This window comes from Sapajus apella, unplaced genomic scaffold (assembly GCF_009761245.1).
Source record: "Sapajus apella isolate SASKATOON/1434 unplaced genomic scaffold, GSC_monkey_1.0 scaffold42, whole genome shotgun sequence".
NCBI lineage: Eukaryota > Metazoa > Chordata > Mammalia > Primates > Cebidae > Sapajus > Sapajus apella.
This window is the reverse complement of record NW_022436982.1, coordinates 771811-790466: the sequence shown is the minus strand read 5'-3', so window position 1 is coordinate 790466 and position 18656 is coordinate 771811. Positions and strand designations below refer to the sequence as shown.

At 42.9% G+C, this 18656-nt stretch overlaps 1 protein-coding gene across 7 annotated transcripts in view; it reads right to left on the bottom strand.

Moving 5' to 3' along the window:
• Window positions 1-18656, bottom strand: part of UBAP2 (ubiquitin associated protein 2) — a 133207-nt gene that overhangs the window by 14221 nt on the left and 100330 nt on the right. For all 7 annotated transcript variants that reach the window (XM_032299943.1, XM_032299946.1, XM_032299941.1 and 4 more), the window contains 4 exons: window positions 16488-16701; window positions 11910-12184; window positions 10949-11118; window positions 8565-8778 (listed from right to left, as the gene is read on the bottom strand). In XM_032299943.1, the coding sequence (XP_032155834.1) occupies window positions 8565-8778; window positions 10949-11118; window positions 11910-12184; window positions 16488-16701 (873 nt within the window). The remainder of the gene's footprint in view (window positions 1-8564; window positions 8779-10948; window positions 11119-11909; window positions 12185-16487; window positions 16702-18656) is intronic.

The window sequence follows — 18656 nt, the reverse complement described above, 5'->3', positions numbered from 1 at the left end:
AGTGATCCTCCTGCCTTGGCCTCCAAAAGCACTGGGATTACAAGCATGAGCTACCATGTCCAGCCCCAAATAACTTTTTTTTTTTTTTAAAGATAACTGGGTTTCACCATGTTCGCCAGACTAGTCTCGAACTCCTGACCTCAGGTGATCTGCCCACCTTGGCCTCCGAAAGTGTTGGGATTATAGGCGTGGGCCGCCATGCCCAGCCACAAGATAACTTGCACACCAAAAATCATCACATTTTATATCACTAGCAAAATGATTCTGAGAGGAAAAGATGTTTTCTTGCCGGGCGCGGTGGCTCACGCCTGTAATCCCAGCACTTTGGGAGACCAAGGAGGGTGGATCACGAGGTCAAGAGATCGAGACCATCCTGGTCAACATGGTGAAACCCCGTCTCTACTAAAAATACAAAAAAAAAATCAGCTGGGCATGGTGGCGCATGCTTGTAATCCCAGCTACTCAGGAGGCTGAGGCAGGAGAATTGCCTGAACCCAGGAGGCGGAGGCTGCGGTGAGCCGAGATCGCGCCATTGCACTCCAGCCTGGGCAACAAGAGCGAAACTCCGTCTCAAAAAAAAAAAAAAAAAAAAAAGATGTTTTCTTGAAAGGCAACCCACATGAAAAAGGCATCCTTACAAAAATGACTTCTGCCTCCACAGAATGAACAGGGAACATATGGCATGGAACAATCAACATCAGAACCTACAAGGCTCAAACAGTGTCCCAAGATAAGAGAAACATCAAAAAAGCTGTAACAGATTCTTTCTTACAAATTGTAAAAACATCCTATAGTTGTTGCCTCTGTATCAACTCAAATCTTATATAACCTCTGCTCATGAATATTAGACTTATTTACGATACTCTTTGTTCTAGAAAGTTTTATTTTTTTACAAGTTATGCTTTTACAAGAAATATAGACAATCAGAACTACTAGGAAAAAAATAAGTTAAAAATAACAGGTTATAGTCAGGGAAAGGGAAACAACATACCTCATCAAATATATACAAATAAGTAGAAAGAAATCAAAGATCTAGTTTTCTGGTTCACCCTACACTAAGGTTCATGCCCCACTAAGTGTATTTACATGACCCATGCTAAACAACACAAGCCCTGACGTATGAAGGAGTCTTCTTTAAAATGCACCGGACAGAAAAAGCACGGAAAAGTGGAACAGGAAACAACGGTCATCAGACCTGAGGAAATGTTTCATTTCAGCTTGAAAATCTTTTTTTTTTTTTTTCTTTTTTTGAGACAAAGTCTCACTCTGATGCCAGGCTGGAGTGCTGGAATGCAGTGGCATAATCTCAGCTCACTGCAACCTCCGACTCCCTGGTTCAAGCAATTCCTCTGCCTCAGCCTCCTGAGTAGCTGGGATTTACAGGCACGTGCTCATTTTTGTATTTTTAGTAGAGACAGGGTTTCATGATGTTGGCCAGAATGGTCTCAAACTTCTGACCCTGTGGATCCACCCACCTCAGCCTCCCAAAGAGCTGGGATTACAGGCATAAGCCACCGCACCCAACCTGAAAATCATTTTTAAAACTCAAAATATAGACAAACTGATACCACAGAGGGCCATACTATTTGGGATGGGGAAAATTCTAGGCAAAAGAATGACAAGAAGTCAGGCATGGTGGTACACGCCTGTAATCCCAACACTTTGGGAGGCTGGTGTGGGTATATCACTTAAGCCTAGGAGTTGATGACCAGTCTGGCAAAATGACTTCACCTCTACAAAAAATTAAAAAACTGGTCAGGCATAGTGGCATGCACCTGTACTCCCAGCTACTCAGGAGGCTGAGGCAGGAGGATCATCTGAGCCCAAGAGATTGAGGCTGCAGTGAGCTCTGATCGTGCCACTGCACTCCAGCCTCAGTGACAAGGCAATGCCCTGTCTCTAAAATGAAAAAAAGAAAGGCAAGAGCAAAAACAAAGCAGTATCAAAGGGTTAAGAAATCAAAATCTCTAGAAGAAAACAAAATCAACCAGCTGAGTAAGGAATGAAATGAGCAGTGATATGGGCAAGGAGAGTGAGAGGTGACATTAGAACAGGAGTTGAGATATACTGGAGATGACAAGGACTGATACGTGGACAGGACATGGCCTGATTTCTGCTTTATTTATTTATTATTGTTTTTTGAGACCGAGTCTTGTTCCATCGCCCAGTCTGCAGTACAGTGGCACAATCTCGGTTCAATGAAACCTCCACCTCTCGCGTTCAAGCAATTCTCCTGCCTCAGCCTCCCAAGTAGCTGAGATTACATGCATGAGCTACCATGCCCAGCCAATTTTTTGTATTTTTAGTACAGATGGGGTTTCACCATGTTGGCCAGGCTGGTCTCGAACTCCTGACCTCAGGTGATCTTCCTGCCTCAGCCTCCCAGAGTGCTGGGATTATAGACATGAGCTACTGTGCCCAGACTTATTTATGCTTTATTAATAGTACAGATCACCACTTTTGAAAAATATTTTCTATATTAATGGCAATATTCTATGTCTGCACAGTCCTATGGCATAGCCACTAACCACATCTGGCTAATACGCACTTAAAATGTGGCCAGTGTTTGAGGAACTGAACTTCTGACTACTTTAATTACATTTACATAGCCATATGCAGCCAGTGGTTGCCAAACTGGAAAGTACAGAAATAAACATTGTGTTTTTGTTTTTGTTTTATTTATTTTTTTATTTAAAGAGGGGGTTTCACCATGTTGATCAGGACTGGTCTTGAACTCCCGACCTCAGGTGATCCGCCTGCCTTGGCCTCCAAAGTGCTTGGATTACAGGCGTGAGCCACCGCGCCCAGCCAACATTGTGTTAAAAATGACATATCAGGCCGGGCATGGCGGCTCATAACTGTAATCCCAGCACTCTGGGAGGCCGAGGCAAGCAAATCGCCTGAGGTCTGGAGTTCAAGACCCACCTGACCAACATGGTGAAATTCTGTCTCTTAAATTAGCCAGGTGTGGTGGTGTATGTGTGTAATACCAGTTACTCAGGTGTCTGAGGCAGGAGAACTGCTTGAACCCATTAGGAAGAAGTTGCAGTGAGCAGAGATTGTACTATGGCACTCCAGCCCAGGCCAAAAGAGTAAAACTTCATCTCAAAAAAAAAAAAGAAAAAAGAAAAAAAAGGCAGATAAAGAATGTATGGCTTTTTAAAAATGGTAAACCCAGAAAGACAAATATCAGGTGAAAAAATGGTAGTAACAAAATTGTCTACATGCAGAAAGCACACAGAGGATGGTAACTGCCTCAGCTGATCTAGAAAAGCCAAATACTAAGCCATCAATAGAGAAAACCAGAACACTCAATCTGTGTCCTCACAGAACCACATAATATACCTCAGCATTGGATCGACAGCAGCAACTTTGTAAGCAGAAGTGAAGATGAAGCTAAATTTAAGAGGACTGGTTTAAAATATGCACAGAAGCAGATCCCTGGCACCTCTGCACAGCAGAATGACTTCCCCCTCCGATGGGATCTATACATCATCAAGGGGGTAACAAATAGCCAGGGGATTATAGAAAATGAAGATAGATCAAGTCAATGTAGACAAAATGAATAATGATACCAGTCTTCTCTTCCTATAAGGTGTTAAGGACAATAACTAACAGATAGTGATATGCCCTACAGGAAAGAGACAAAAGAATATTCCTTGAACAATCCAAACAAGCTTACCTATGGTACTCTATACCCTATCTGTACTAAAAATACAAAAAATTGGCTGGGCGCAGTGGTTCACACCTGTAATCCCAGCACTTTGGGAGGCCGAGGCGGGTGGATTACCTGAGGTCAGGAGTACAGGATCAGCATGGCCCACATAGTGAAACCCCATCTCTACTAAAAAATACAAAAATTAGCCAGGCGTGGTGGCAGGTACCTATAATCCCAGCTACTCAGGAGGCTGAGACAGGAGAACGCGCCATTGCACTCCAGCCTGGGCAACAAAAGCGAAACTCCTTCTAAAGAAAAAAAAAATTAGTCAAGCATAGTGGCACACGCCTATAATCCAGCTACTCAGGAGGCTAAGGCACAAGAATCGCTTGAACCCAGGAGGTGGGGGTTGCAGTCAGCCAGGATTGCACCACTACACTCCAGCCTGGACAACAGAGTGACACGTCATCTCAAAAAACAAATAAAAATAAATAAGGATAGGAGACAATACCACTACAGACCTCAGAGACATTAAAAGGACAGTAAAACATTAATGGCATAAAACACTGTTAAAAAAAAAAAATTGAAGTTTTATACCAGTAAATTAACAAATGAAATAGACAAATTCCTTGACATACACAAATAACAAAAGAAATTGAAGCACAGCGGTTCACACCTGTAATCCCAGACACTCAGAAGGCTGAGACAGAAGAATTGCTTGAGACCAGGAGTTCAAGACCACCCTGGGTACCATAGCAAAACTCCAGCTCAAAAAAGAAAAAAAAAGTCTGAACAGCCAGCTACCAATTGAAGGAATTGAATTTACAATTACAAAACTTCTTGCAAAGAAAACTTCTGGCCCAGATGGCTATACTGATGAATGCTACCAAATATTTAAGGTAGGCAGGAGGAAAATCCAACACAAACTCTTTCTGAAAAATAAAGAGGCTGGTGATTCCAAAAAAAAAAAAAAGGCGGGGGGGGTGGGGGAATTATATTGCACAGTAGCCCATCAAGAACTAACATCTAAAATGAGGGTGGAGAATCAACAAGTAGCAATATATAGAGGGAAAAGTCTAACAAAGGTTTAACTGTGTTTGGAGTATAAATAAGTAGAATTATCTAGCACGCAGTGGAGAATATACAGTATCAGGTTGAGGGTGGGTGCAGTGGCTCACACCTGTAATCCCAGCACTTTGGGAGATCAAGGTGGGCAGATTACTTGAGGTCAGTAGGTTTGAGACCAGCCTGGCCAACATGGTGAAACCCCACTTATACTAAAAATACAAAAACTAGCCAGGCAGGGTGGCACACACCTGTAGTTCCAGTTACTCGGGAGGCTAAGGTAGGAGAATCACTTGAACCTGGGAGACAGAGGTAGCAGTGAGCCAAGATCACACCACTGCACTCCAGCCTGGGTGACAGAGCGAGACTGTGTCTCAAAGCTCAAAAAAAAAAAAAAAATTAAATTGGGCATGGTGGTTCATTCTTGTAAGCCCAGCATGTTAGGCGGCTGGGGTGGGTAGATCAGGAGTTCAAGGTCAGGAGTTCAAGACCACCCTGGCAAACATGGTAAAACCCCATTTCTACTTTAAAAAAAGAAAAAAGAAAAAATAATTACGCATGGTGGTGCGTGCCTATAATCCCAGCGGCTGGGGAAGCTGAAGCAGGAGAATCACATCAACCCAGGAGGCAAAGGCTGCAGCAAGCCAAGACCACGCCATTGCACTCCAGCCTGGGCAATAAGTGGAAAGCTTCCTCTCAAAGAAAACAAAAAAATTATATATATACTACACTATACTATATATGCATATATATATATATATGCATGCATGCCTTCACCTCCCAAAGTGCTGGGATTCCGGGCATGAGCCACCATGCCCAGCCTGTTTAGATTATGTAGTAAGTGTTATGTGATGAGCTTCTCAAAAACTTATGTGGAAACTTAAAACCAGCTTGTCCTTAACCAGGCAGGGTGACTCACACCTGTAATCCCAGCACTTTGGGGGGCCAAGGTGGGGGTGTCACCTGATGTCAGAAGCTCAGGAACAGCCTGGCCAACAAGGTGAAACTCTGTCTCTACTAAAAATACAAAAATTAGCCAGGCATGGTGATGGGTCCCTGTAATTCCAGCTACTCAAGAGGCTGAGGCAAGAGAATCACTTGAACCCAGAAGGTAGAGGCTACAGTGGGCTGAATTAGTGCCACTGCACTACAGCCTTGGCAACAAAGCAAGACTCTGTCTCAAAAAAAAAAAAAATACAAGCTTGTCATTGAAATTTCCACAGTTCACATGGTTTTTCTTGTTTTAGTACCCATCTGTCAGGACATAGACTCTAACTTTTTCTGTCAAAGAGTCTCTGAGAAGGTAATTTTAATCTGTGGATATTCCAGGCTGTGGAAGGGGAAGAGAAGAAGGAAGGGAGGATGATTGATCTACGATGGCCAAGGCACACAGATATTTTTCTGAATGTTTAGCTGAAAGGAATAATGGAAAAGATAAAACATGTAAAGCTCCACTTTACTCCGCTAATATGTTTCAAGATTCTAATCCAGTCTGTGATTTTACATCTCAATAGAGGTAGACTGGCATAACCTCAGAAAAGATAGCTTAAAAACATTATTTGGTTTACTACGTCTTTTGCCCATGCTGGAGTGCTGTGTCATGATCTCCACTCACTGCAACCTCCGCCTCCTGGATTCATGTGATTCTCCCACTTCAGCCTCCCAAGTAGAGTAGCTGGGACCACAGGCACACACTGCCACATCCGGCTAATTTTTGTATTTTAGTAGAGACAGGGTTTTACCATGTTGCCCAGGCTGTTCTCGAACTCCTGATCTCAGGCGATCTGCCCACCTCAGCCTCCCAAAGTGGTGGGATTACAGGAGTAAGCCACCGTGCCCAGATTCCAATGTGTTTTTAATGCTCTCAGCCATTTGTGTGCTTTATAACATTCCTTGAGACTAGCCTGGGCAACATTATAAAACTGTGTCTCTACAAAAAGAGTTAGCCGGGTGCATCTGCAGTCCCCACTACTCAGGAGGCTAAGGCTGCAGGGAGTTGTGATTGTACCACTGCACTCCAGTGGGTGACAGTGCCAGACCCTGTCTCAAAATGAAGAAGAGAAGGAGACAGAGGGAGGAGGAGGAAGAAGACGAGGATGAGGAGGAGAAGGAAAAGAGGAGAAAGAACAAAGAGGGAAGAAAGGAAGAAGAGAAAAGAAAGAAGGGAGGAGGGGAACGAGGAAGAGGAGAGAGGAGGAGGAGAGGGAGGAGGAAGAGGAAGAGGAGGAAGGGGAGGAAGAAGAGAAAGAAGAACAAGAAGAACGAAGACAACAAGATTCCTTAATTCAAATGCAATTAAGACATTGGATGCAGGCAGGCAGATTTAATATAGGAACCACCACAATGTAGTTGTTTCCTTGGCTCTAGAAAGGCTTCTTCCTAAACTGGAAGCATATCTGTACTTTTCTCAGCTGCCTACACAAAGTAAGATGCTGCAAATGTGTGTGTGAGGGTGTATATATATGGTATGAAGGGTTTTTGTGGGGCAAGGGTTTAGATTTACTAACAGAATTATCAAGTCCCAGCACTGTTAATAAAAATTGTTGGCTTAAAAATTTTACTTGGAAACCTTAGGTATACAGAGTTGTTGAGCTGAAATCCTAAGATATCATGTCATATTTACAAAATAATGTCAAGTGATAAAAGGAACAAAGAGCCCAGTGTGGTGGCTCACCCTGTAATCCCAGCACTTTGGAAGGCCAAGGCAGATGGATTGCTTAAGTCCGGGAGTTCAAGATCAGCCTGGGCAACATAGAGATACCCTGTTTCTACGCAAATACAAAAGTCAGCCAGACATGGCAGTGCATGTGTGTAGTCCCAGTTCTTCCAGAGGATGGAGTGGGAGGTTTGACTGAGCCCGGGAGGTCAAGGCTGCGGTGAGCTGTGATCATGCCACTGGACTCTATCCTGGATGACCAAGCAAGACTCAGTACTCTACCCAAAAAACCACCACCACCACCCACAGAATTGCTCACACACTGAATGCTCACATATTAATAATTTTTAGCATTTTTCAGCAATAAAGTACCTTTAATTAAGATACCCACATTGTAACTTTTATATATACTAGGAAGCCAAAAATTTAGTGCAACTCGCTTTATTGCAGCGGTCTGAAACAGAACCTGCAGTATCTCCAAGGTATGCCTGTAATGCTATACATATTATTTTAGTTTCCTGGGAGGCAATGATGTTCAAGCATTACTAGTGTAAGCTAGTTTAAAGGGTGAACAAGAAACATGAAAACAGTAAGAATAGCTGATTTGGCCTAGCAGAAATGTGTATACCTACTTGTTCTTTTTTAAGTTTCTAAGATTCTCAGGAGATATTGGTATATCTCAACTTAACAGAAAGCATACAACTGGCAATGACAATCAGATATGCAGCTAACAAGAATCTAGAAGGGCAAAACTTTAAAACTATCACAAATAGAACTGATTCCTTTATCTGTAGTCCGGTATTATTAACAAAAATACCTAACAGTGATGAAGAAGCAAATACAGTCAAAGCAAATGGGGCAATGAGAGAGAAAGCAGCACATGAAATGTGCAGAGACATGGGCAGGGTCAGACAACATAGAAGTGCCAGTACTACAGCCAAAGTGCTGATACTACACAGATGCTTGGTTTTCTCCACAATACGAACCTGTGGATCTAGCCACATACCCAAGAGCATGGGTGCTACAGATGCACACTGTAAACAAACTCAATGAACTATAAGGATTCTACTCAAAAGGTTAGTCAATTTGTAAAATAAAATCATATCCAAGAAGCATAATTTAACCAAATATTAATTTCCAAATAAGATAGACATCCCATGAGAAAAATCCTGAAATACCACTTACCATGATGGTTCCTGGAGCTGACTCTGATGGACTCACAGGGCTTTGGTATGGGATCCTGCTATGCACAGAACTCTGGTCATAGGAGGAAGACGTTGCTACTGGACTAGCAGAACTCAGCAATGAGCTGGTCAGACTGCAGGAGGTAATGACGGAAGTTGTATACGTGGAGTTCTGTACTGCACTGGTCATTGCTAAAGATGTATTCAAAGGCTCACTGAGAAGAGTTAAAAATATTAAACAAAATTTTATTACTTTAAATACCTTCATGAAAAAAAATAAACAGCTTCATTAGATGCAAGTACTTCATCAATCTATTGTCCCAAATGAGACCCACCTAATTTAATTGAGAGATAGGGGGACATCTTTAAGAATACTCAGTCCAGCCTGGGTGGCTCGCACCTCTAATCCCAGCACTTTGGGAGGCCGAGGTGGGTGGATCACAAGGTCAGGAGATCGAGACCATCCTGGCCAACATGGTGAAACCCCATCTCTACTAAAAATACAAAAATTACCCGGGCATGGTGGCAGGCGCCTATAATCCCAGCTACTTGGGAGGCTGGGGTAGGAGAATTGCTTGAATCCGGGAGGCGGAGGTTGCAGTGAGCCGAGATCATGTCACTGTACTCCAGCCTGGCAACAGAGCGAGACTCTGTCTCAAAGAAAAAAAAAAAAAAAGAAAAAGAAAAAAAACAAGAATACTTATGAAGGTTCTTTAAGGAATCTAGGTGTTTGAGACCATCTTTAAGAAGGGAACTTAAGGTCAGGTGTTGTGGCTCACACCTGTAATCCCAGCACTGGGTGAGGCCGAGGCGGGTGGATCACCTGAGGTCGGGAGTTGGAGACCAGCCTGACCGACATGAAGAATTCCCGTTTCTCCTAAAAATACAAAATTAGCTGGGCGTGGTGGTGCATGCCTATAATCTCAGCTACTCAGGAGGCTGAGTCAGGAGAATCGCTTGAACCCAGAAGGCGGAGATTGCGGTGAACTGATAACATGCCATTGCACTCCGGCCTGGGAAACTTAAGAGCAAAACTCCATCTCAAAAAACAAAATACAAACAAATAAAAAGGGAACTTAATTACCAGGTTTTGACTCTAGAATGTGCAATGGCTAACTAAAAAACCAAACAAAACAAAAAACAGCCAGGCATGGTGGCTCATGCCTGTAATCCCAGCACTTTGGGAGTCTGAGACAGGCAGATTCCTTGAGCTCCAGAGTTTGAGACCAGCCTGGGCAACATAACAAAGCCCGTCTCTACAAAACATACAAAAAATTTAGCTGGGAATGGTGGCGCATGCCTGTAATCCCAGATCTTTAGGTGGCTGATGCAGGAGGATCACTTAAGCCTGGGAGGCAGAGGTTGCAGTGAGCCAAGATTGTGCTGCTGTACTCCAGCCTATGTGACAGAGCAAGATCCTATTTCAAAAAAAAAAAAAAACAGGCCGGGCGCAGTGGCTCATGCCTGTAATCCCAGCACTTTGGGAAGCTGAGGCGGGCAGATCACCAGGTCAGGAGTTCAAGACCATCGTGGCTAACACGGTGAAACCCTGTCTCTACTAAAAATACAAAAATTAGCTGGGCATGGTGACACACGCCTGTAGTCCCAGCTACTCAGGAGGCTGAGGCAGGAGAATCACTTGAACCTGGGAGGCGGAGGTTGCAGTAGGCCGAGATGGCGCCACTGTACTCCAGCCTGGGTGACAGGAGGAAGGGGAGAAAAGAAAACTAAAATCTGAGATTTTGTATTTATAAAATATTCCACTCAAGGAAAACTACTGCTCCATAGATGTGGAGAAATTAGATCCCTCATAGATTACTGGTAGGAATGTAAAATGCCACAGCCACAGTGGAAACAGTATGGCAGTTTCCCAAATGGTTAAGAGTTACCATACGACTCAGCAATTCTACTCCTGGGATATATATCCCAAAGAACTGAAAGCATGCAAAACTTGAAACCAAACGTCCATAGGAGCATGATTCGCTACAGTCAGGAAGAGCAAACAACCTAAATGTCCACCAACTAATGAATGAACAAAATGTTTATTTTGTAATGAAATATTTGGCAATAAAAATGATACATTCAACATGGGTGTACCTGGATAACTTATACTAAGTGAAAGACCAGACATAAAAGGCCACACATTCCAAGATTGTAGTCATATGAAATGTCCAGGTAGGCAAATCCAGAGACAGATTATTGGTTGCTAAGGGGCAGGGGAATGAAGAAACTGAGACTATCAGCTACAGGTATGGGTTTCTCACGGAGATGATGGATAACACTGAGGATAGCTACACAATCCTATCACCACAGCATGTATTCTTTCCACCAGGTGATCTCTTAGGGTCTATTTTGCTTCATAACAAAGGGCTAAATATCCATTACCTTAAAGACTTCGAATATAAGCTGATTGGAATCTGATTACTATTTTCAGTGCTTGGAGCTGATCCAAATTCAGAGAGAGAAGGTTCTGACCCAAATTCCAGAGCCCCAAACTGCACATTTAATCCTGTGACATCTGCTGAACCAGGCATTTCCACTGCAGAAGCTGGGATCTGAAAAAGCAAAGCTGTCATGTCAGGAACAGAGGCCACAGATTCCAGGTCACAAAGGCCAGAGTCAAACAAGCATTTAGGTTCCCAGGCAATACTGGTAGGAAGGAGGAGTGAGAAACAAACAGAAAATATGAACAAGACTTTTCTAAAAAGAGAAAGAAAATAAACGAGCAAAGAAAAATTAAAAGTTGGGCTGGGTGTGGTCGCTCAGCTCATGCCTGTAATCTCAGCACTTTGGGAGGCGAAGGCAGGAGGATCGCTTGAGCCCAGGAGTTCAACACCAGCCTGGACAACACAGTAAGACCCTGTCTAATAAAAAAAAAAAAAAAAAAAAAAAAAAGGAGAGAAATTAAAAGTTAAACAGGAATGGTTGGCATTAATATCAATATCTACATCTAAGAGTAATGAGAGGGGAGTGGTGATGGGTGGGGAGTGAACATTGAGCTGACTGCTGTTTCAGGGACTCACCAATGATGAAATCATCACCTGGTCAAGGAACCATGCATCCTCCAACTATGGGATACAGCAGAACACTCAAGAAGAACAGTTCTCTGAGCCAGATCTTCAAATCTGTACTTGAAATAAGGATCTGTGGCTCTCAGCACAAATCCATTCCCTCTAATACTAGAGTCCGATTGCTCAGAAATGGTAATATCCTCATAATGCAATCAATAAACTACATGCTTGAAAAACACTGCATCCCAGTTTCCAAAACTTAGTATCCCACTACTTGAGCTGAATGTAAAAATAACTCCACCTTTAGGACTGTGACTTCATGATGAAATGCCCACCTTAGAAGCTGGGGGTATCCGCCGCTTAGCAAGTTTGATGTGTTTGGGCTGTGGCTGGTGGGCAGACACAGAGATATTTTCGATGGTCATGCTGGGAAGCTGCAAAAGCTTGTTCACAGTGGAGGGACTGTCTCCAGGCGTTGATTCTCGACGTTTTGCCTGGGATGTAAAGGACTCCAAACCAGGAGGAGGAACAGTGACTGCCTGGCTCTGGTGCTGCTGTCGCTGGCTTAACTGGCTAAGAACTGGGGATGGCTCAGGTTGAGATTTGAAGTCTAAAAAAAAGTAAGCAGCAATTTATGAGGCACAATGGCTTCGGACTCCCTCTTCAATTGTTACTTATCGTGAAGCGTTCCATTACCACCAATTTCTCCAAATCATCTTCCAGATGAATTTCTTAGGTTTTACACATACTATGTGTAATACCTCATTTAAGATAAATGGGAAAAGGTTCCCAAATAGGTATGTGGCTTGTTTCCTATGCAGAGAGATGTGGTTTATATTTAGCCTAGGGGGTGATGAGCTTGTGAGAACAATATTGAGGTGCTATACACACCTGAGTATTAACTAACAGAGAGCCATACTTTAATTATTTTATATATTTTCTATATAACTTTTAAAAATTTGAGCAGGCACAGTTGCTCATGCCTATAATGCCAGCACTCTGGGAGGCTGAGGTGGGAGAACTGCTTCAGCCCAGGAGTACAGGGCTGCAGTGAGCTATGACTGCTCCACTGCATTCCAGCCTGGGTGACAAAGCAAGACCCTGTCTCATTCAAAAATTAAAAAAAAAAAAATTATTAAGTTTTTGGACTGATAAATATATATGATGTTACCAAATCCAAAAGATACAATAATAAGTGTGATGAATATAAGTCTCCCTTCCACACCATCCTCCCATACTTGCTCCATAAAGGCAAACACTGTACCCGGTTTTCCCAAATATCTCTTTCAGAGATCCTATATCACAACATATACAGACAGACATATATATACACACACACTATATACCTTACTTTCTCACAAATCATTTAATTTCTATTGAATGTCTCACATTAATGTGCAAAGAGCCACTTCATATTCATTTTGATGACTACATAGAAATCCAGTATACAATAGGTATCATTTTATAAAACCAGTACTATCTTAATGGACTTTTAGGTCAACTATTTTGCTATTAAAAACAATGCAGTAATGAATATATTTGTATGTAAGATATTTTGTTTACATACAAGTATACCTGTAGGATCAACTGCTAGGATAAGGTTGCTCCTACACAGGGTAAATGTATTTTGATTTTTGATAAATATTATAAAATTACTGTCCACAGATGAGACACATCCTTTTTAACACACTCTAATACCAAATACTCTTGAATTTCCTAGTTTAACTGTTGGAAAATGGTATTTTAAAAAATGCAAACTAAAATGACATTAAATGTGCTTACCGTCATTTCATATTCTTAAGTGTTCTTTACTTATAGACTCTGTTTGTACCTCTTGAGCCATTTTTTAACCTGTTTGTTGATCTGCTTTATTTTTAGTTACTTTTTTATTAAGGAAATTAACTCTTTTTGTCTATGACACAAATTTTGAATATTTTTTTCACTGTTTGTCTCCCTTCTAATTTGGTGTTTTCTACCATACCAGAAAGGTCTCCCTCACAGAGAACACCAAAAAATTCTCCTAAGTTTTCTCTATTACAGTTGTAGATTCACTGCTTATGTTTAACTGTTTGACCCACTGGCATTTTGGTATAGAGATCCAACTTCATTCAGATATCCAGTTTTAATAAACCATTTCACTACTAATTTGAAAAGCCAGCTCTACCATATAGGACAGAAGTTGGCAATCTTTTTCTCTATGGGGCCCGATAGTACAACAACCTAATATTTTAGCTTTTGTGTCCCGCCATGTTGCCCAGGCTGGTCTTGAACTCCTGGGCTCAAGTAATCCTCCTCCGTCTGCCTTCCCAAGTGCTGAGATTACAGACATGAGCCATTGTTGCCCAGCTGGCTGAGTTTCAATTGAAATTAATTTTTAAAAAACAAATGGCAGATCTGGTTTAGATGCATCCACTTTTGAACTTGATATTATAGGCATCCACCAAACACATAGGCTTTATAAAGAATATGGGAATATAGGCCGGGCATGGTGGCTCACGCTTGTAATCCCAGCACTTTGGGAGGCCGAGGCGGGTGGATCACGAGGTCAAGAGATCGAGACCATCCTGGTCAACATGGTGAAACTCCGTCTCTACTAAAACTACAAAACATTAGCTGGGCATGGTGGCGCATGCCTGTAATCCCAGCTACTCAGGAGGCTGAGGCAGGAGAATTGCTCGAACCCAGGAGGCGGAGGTTGCAGTGAGCCAAGATCGCGCCATTGCACTCCAGCCTGGGTAACAAGAGCGAAACTCTGTCTCCAAAAAAAAAAAAAGAATATGGGAATAGCAAGCTTCTATCTAAAAAGTCCTATCACAGCCGGGCACAGTGGCTCATGCCTGTAATCTCAGGACTTTGGGAGGCCGAGGCAGGCAGATCACCTGAGGTTGAGAGTTCAAGACCAATCTGACCAACATGGTGAAACCCCGTCTCTACTAAAAATACAAAAATTGGCCGGGTGTGGTGGTGCATGCCTGTAATCCCAGCTGCTTGGGAGGCTGAGGTAGGAGAATCGCTTGAACCTGGGAGGCAGAGGTTGCAGTGAGCTGAGATCATACCACTGCACTCCAGCCTGGGCAATAAGAGCAAGACTCCATCTCAAAAAAAATAAAAAAGTCCTATCACTCATTAGTTATGTCTGCAGAAAAAGTTAATATAGAAGACCTACAACTGCTCTCAAAAAGGCCTGCCTGATGACCATACCCTGGTGGATGTGTGAAAACTTGGACTACCGGTACATGCTTGGTAAAGGGTGCCAACATACTAACTATTAGAGTGGCTCACTGTGTTAAGAATGTCTGTATAAACAATGTGGTTGATGCTCAACACCTGCTTTCCTTCTAGGAAACTGTAATTTTGCAACGTGTTAGGCACAGGGTGCCTACATTTCTTACCCCAGTAAAAAGTTTGGGCACTGAGTTTCTAATGATTTCCCTTGGTAGACTAGACATCACTTCAAACCCAGAAGTGGTTTCAGGTACTTCAAACACAGTAAGCCATTTCACATAGCAGAGAAATACACGTCCCTGTGTCTCTATATGCCCTAACCATAAACCAGCCCACATGGCCAGCTCCATAATTAATGAAATTCCCTGCTATTCCTTAACACAGTGTGGCATGTGAGTGCTGATGGGGAATCATGGCTTAATGTCACAATTTCTGTGGAAGTTTAGTTTAGAAAACATTCATTTTATACATGGGACCTTTACAATACAAACCACGGAACATAAAGCTTGACAAAATCATAGTGGATACTTGGAAATGTTAGAATGAGAAAGCATGAGTGTGTGTGATTTAAAAAACTGTCCAGGCTGGGCATGGTGGCTCACACCTGTAATCTCAGCACTTTTGGTGGCCGAGGTGGGTGGATTGCCTGAGTCCAGGAGTTCCAGACCAGCCTGGGCAACATGGCAAAACCCTGTCACACAAAAAAATACAAAAAAATTAGCCAGGAGAGGTGGCACGTGCCTGCAGTCCCAGCTACTAGAGAGGCTGAGGTGGGTGGATCAACTGAGCCTGGGAGGTCAAGGTTGCAGTGATATGTTACTACACCACTGTTTTCCAGCCTGAGCAAGAGAGCAAGATCCTGACTCAAAAAACAATAATAAAGTAAAATATTTTCTAGGCTGGATATAGTGGTGCACATCTGTAATCCCAGCTACTCAGGAGGCTGAGATGAAAAGACTGCTTGAGGCCAAAAGGCGGAGATCAGCCTGGGCAGCGCAGGAAGACCCCCATCTCAAAAAAAAAAAATGTCTTAAAATGTTTTCCACATTCCACATTTTATCGTCACCCTATTCTAACAGAGCTCAGAAAACTCTGTCCATGCATTTACACAAAGTGTTACACGCTCATATTTGCATGCTTTTATTCTTCAAGGCACATACTTACCATCATTACCACTACTACTGATAATGACACTATCAAGAACAACAACAGTGCAGGTACTGTACAACAAAGGAAGACTGATTTAACTTAGAAACTGCAAGAGTTCTACTAAAAAGAAACAACTCTGGACAAGTTCCACATTAGTATTCACAAGTCGCCGGGCACGGTGGCTCAAGTCTGTAATCCCAGCACTTTGGGAGGCCGAGGCAGGTGGAGCACGAGGTCAAGAGATCAAGACCATCCTGGTCAACATGGTGAAACCCCATCTCTACTAAAAATACAAAACATTAGCTGGGCATGGTGGTGCATCCCTGTAATCCCAGCTACTCAGGTTGTTGAGGCAGGAGAATTGCCTGAACCCAGGAGGCGGAGGTTGCGGTGAGCCGAGATCGCGCCATTGCACTCCAGCCTGGGTAACAAGAGCGAAACTCCGTCTCAAAAAATAAATAAATAAATAAAACAAGTCAACACACTCTGTCAAAGCTTGGCACGTTCTCAGTTGGGGCAAACCCACAATGTATACTTACCAAAATGACTGAGGACTGAGGGCTGGGATGTTGGGGGCTTGAGGTCCCAAGAAGTAGTAGTTGCAGGGTGACTTGCACTATTCTGCTGTGTACTTGGGGTGGTGGTAAACTGGCCCAAACTTGGAGCTTTCATCTGGTCCAAAATCTGGGAGCTTGTGATGTTTGCCATTTTTGGTGGTGCAAGCTCTCCAAATCCTGAGCCAAGGACGGATGACTTTAAAAGGGGGATAAAAGAACAAATCCTCAGCAATACAGAATTTTTACCCGAAGCTTTAAAACACATCAAGTATTTTCATAAGCATGTTAAAATCTATAATCTGAAACATGTGAATTACTAAAATATAACTTAGAAAATACTACATGAAAATATTCCTGTGCCATAAAAGCTAATTAAATACAGCTATCCTTCCTCATTCTGACATAAGAAGTTAAAGGGAAGAGAAGTATTTCTTATGAATTTGAAGAAATCAGTTTTTTTAAAAGTGATGTCATAAGTTGACAATTAAATGTTATTATTTTAAAAACTAAAGAGAAATGCCAAGAAGTAAATGACAAAGATATGCATGACCAACACACACACACTATTTTCCCAATCTGTGAACCACAGCCTTCATCTTTAATAATGACAAGATGTTCAAAGAAGAGATCAGCTGGAGATGACCCTGCAGGATCAAATACAGGTCAGGCCGGGCGCAGTGGCTCACGCCTGTAATCCCATCACTTTGGGAGGCTGAGGTGGGTAGATCACCTGAGGTCAGGAGTTAGAGACAAGCCTGGACAACATAGTGAAACCGTGTCTCTACCAAAAACACAAAAATCTGCCAGGCACAGTAGCACATGCCTGTAACCCCAGCTACTCAGGAGGCTGAGACAGGAGAATTGCTTGAACCTAGAAGGCAGAGGTTGCAGTGGCCGAGATCACGCCACTGCACTCCAGTCTGGGTGATAGAACAAGACTCCGTCACACACACACACACACACACACACACACACACACACACACGCAAGACTCCATGGCAAGACTTCGTCACATACACATACACACACAAGCAAGACTCCGTCTCTCTCTCTCTCTCACACACACACACACACACACAGAGCACCCAAATCCCAATACCAATCCCAATCCCAATCCCAAAGATGAGGACACGTTTTGTCTTAGAGACTCAGGAAATATCATTATTACTTCTGTTGCTGTCATTTACTAGGTTCCCCACTGATTTTATTTTATTATTAATTATTATTTAGAGACAAGATCTTGCTATCAACCCAGGCTGGAGGGCCACAGAACAACCTCCTGGGCTCAAGTGATCCTCCAGCGCCAGCCTCCCGAGCAGCTGGGACTACAGTAGCTAGGATTACAGGCATGTGCCAAGATGCCAGTTGACTTTAATTCAGCGAGATGAGGTCTTGCTATGTTGCTGGGCTGGTCCGAAATTCCTGGCATCTCACAATTCTCCTGCCTCAGCCTCCCAAAGTGCTGGGATTACAGGCATGAGCCACCATGCCTGGCCTCCCCAGTGATTTTTTTTTTTTTTTCTTTTTGAGACAGTTTCTCTATTGTTGCCCAGGCTAGAGCACAATGATGTGATTACAGCTAACTGCAACCTCCGCTGCCCAGGTTCAAGCGATTCTCCTGCCTCAGACTCCCAAGTAGCTGAGATTACAGGCGCCTGCCACCACGCCTGGCTAATTTTTGTCTTCTTTTTAGTAGAGATGGGGTTTCACCATGTTGGTCAGGCAGGTCTCACACTCCTGACCTCAGGTGATCCACCCACCTCCGCCTCCCAAAGTGCTGGGATTATAGGTGTCAGCCACTGCGCCCGGCCCCCAGTGATTTTTAAAGCGCGGCAGTGTTGAGAACTACTGTTCTAATACAGTGCCACACAAACAATTCTTATTCTGCTTTCTCATGTTGGTGATTCTCATGCTGGTCACGACATAAAGCAACATATCTTAAGATCACTAAAAACTCAAATGCTTTATCAACTCAGTAGGCAGGCATAGATTTCAGCAAGTCAGGAAGGGCATTACAGAATTATACCAGTAGCAGAGGGAAGGGCAGAGGAAGAAATGACAACGGTGCTTCAATTAAAAATCAGGGTTATTGGGCCTTCTCAAAATAGAGAAGCCTTAGGCTGTCCTACTTCAAGCACTGACACCCCTCAT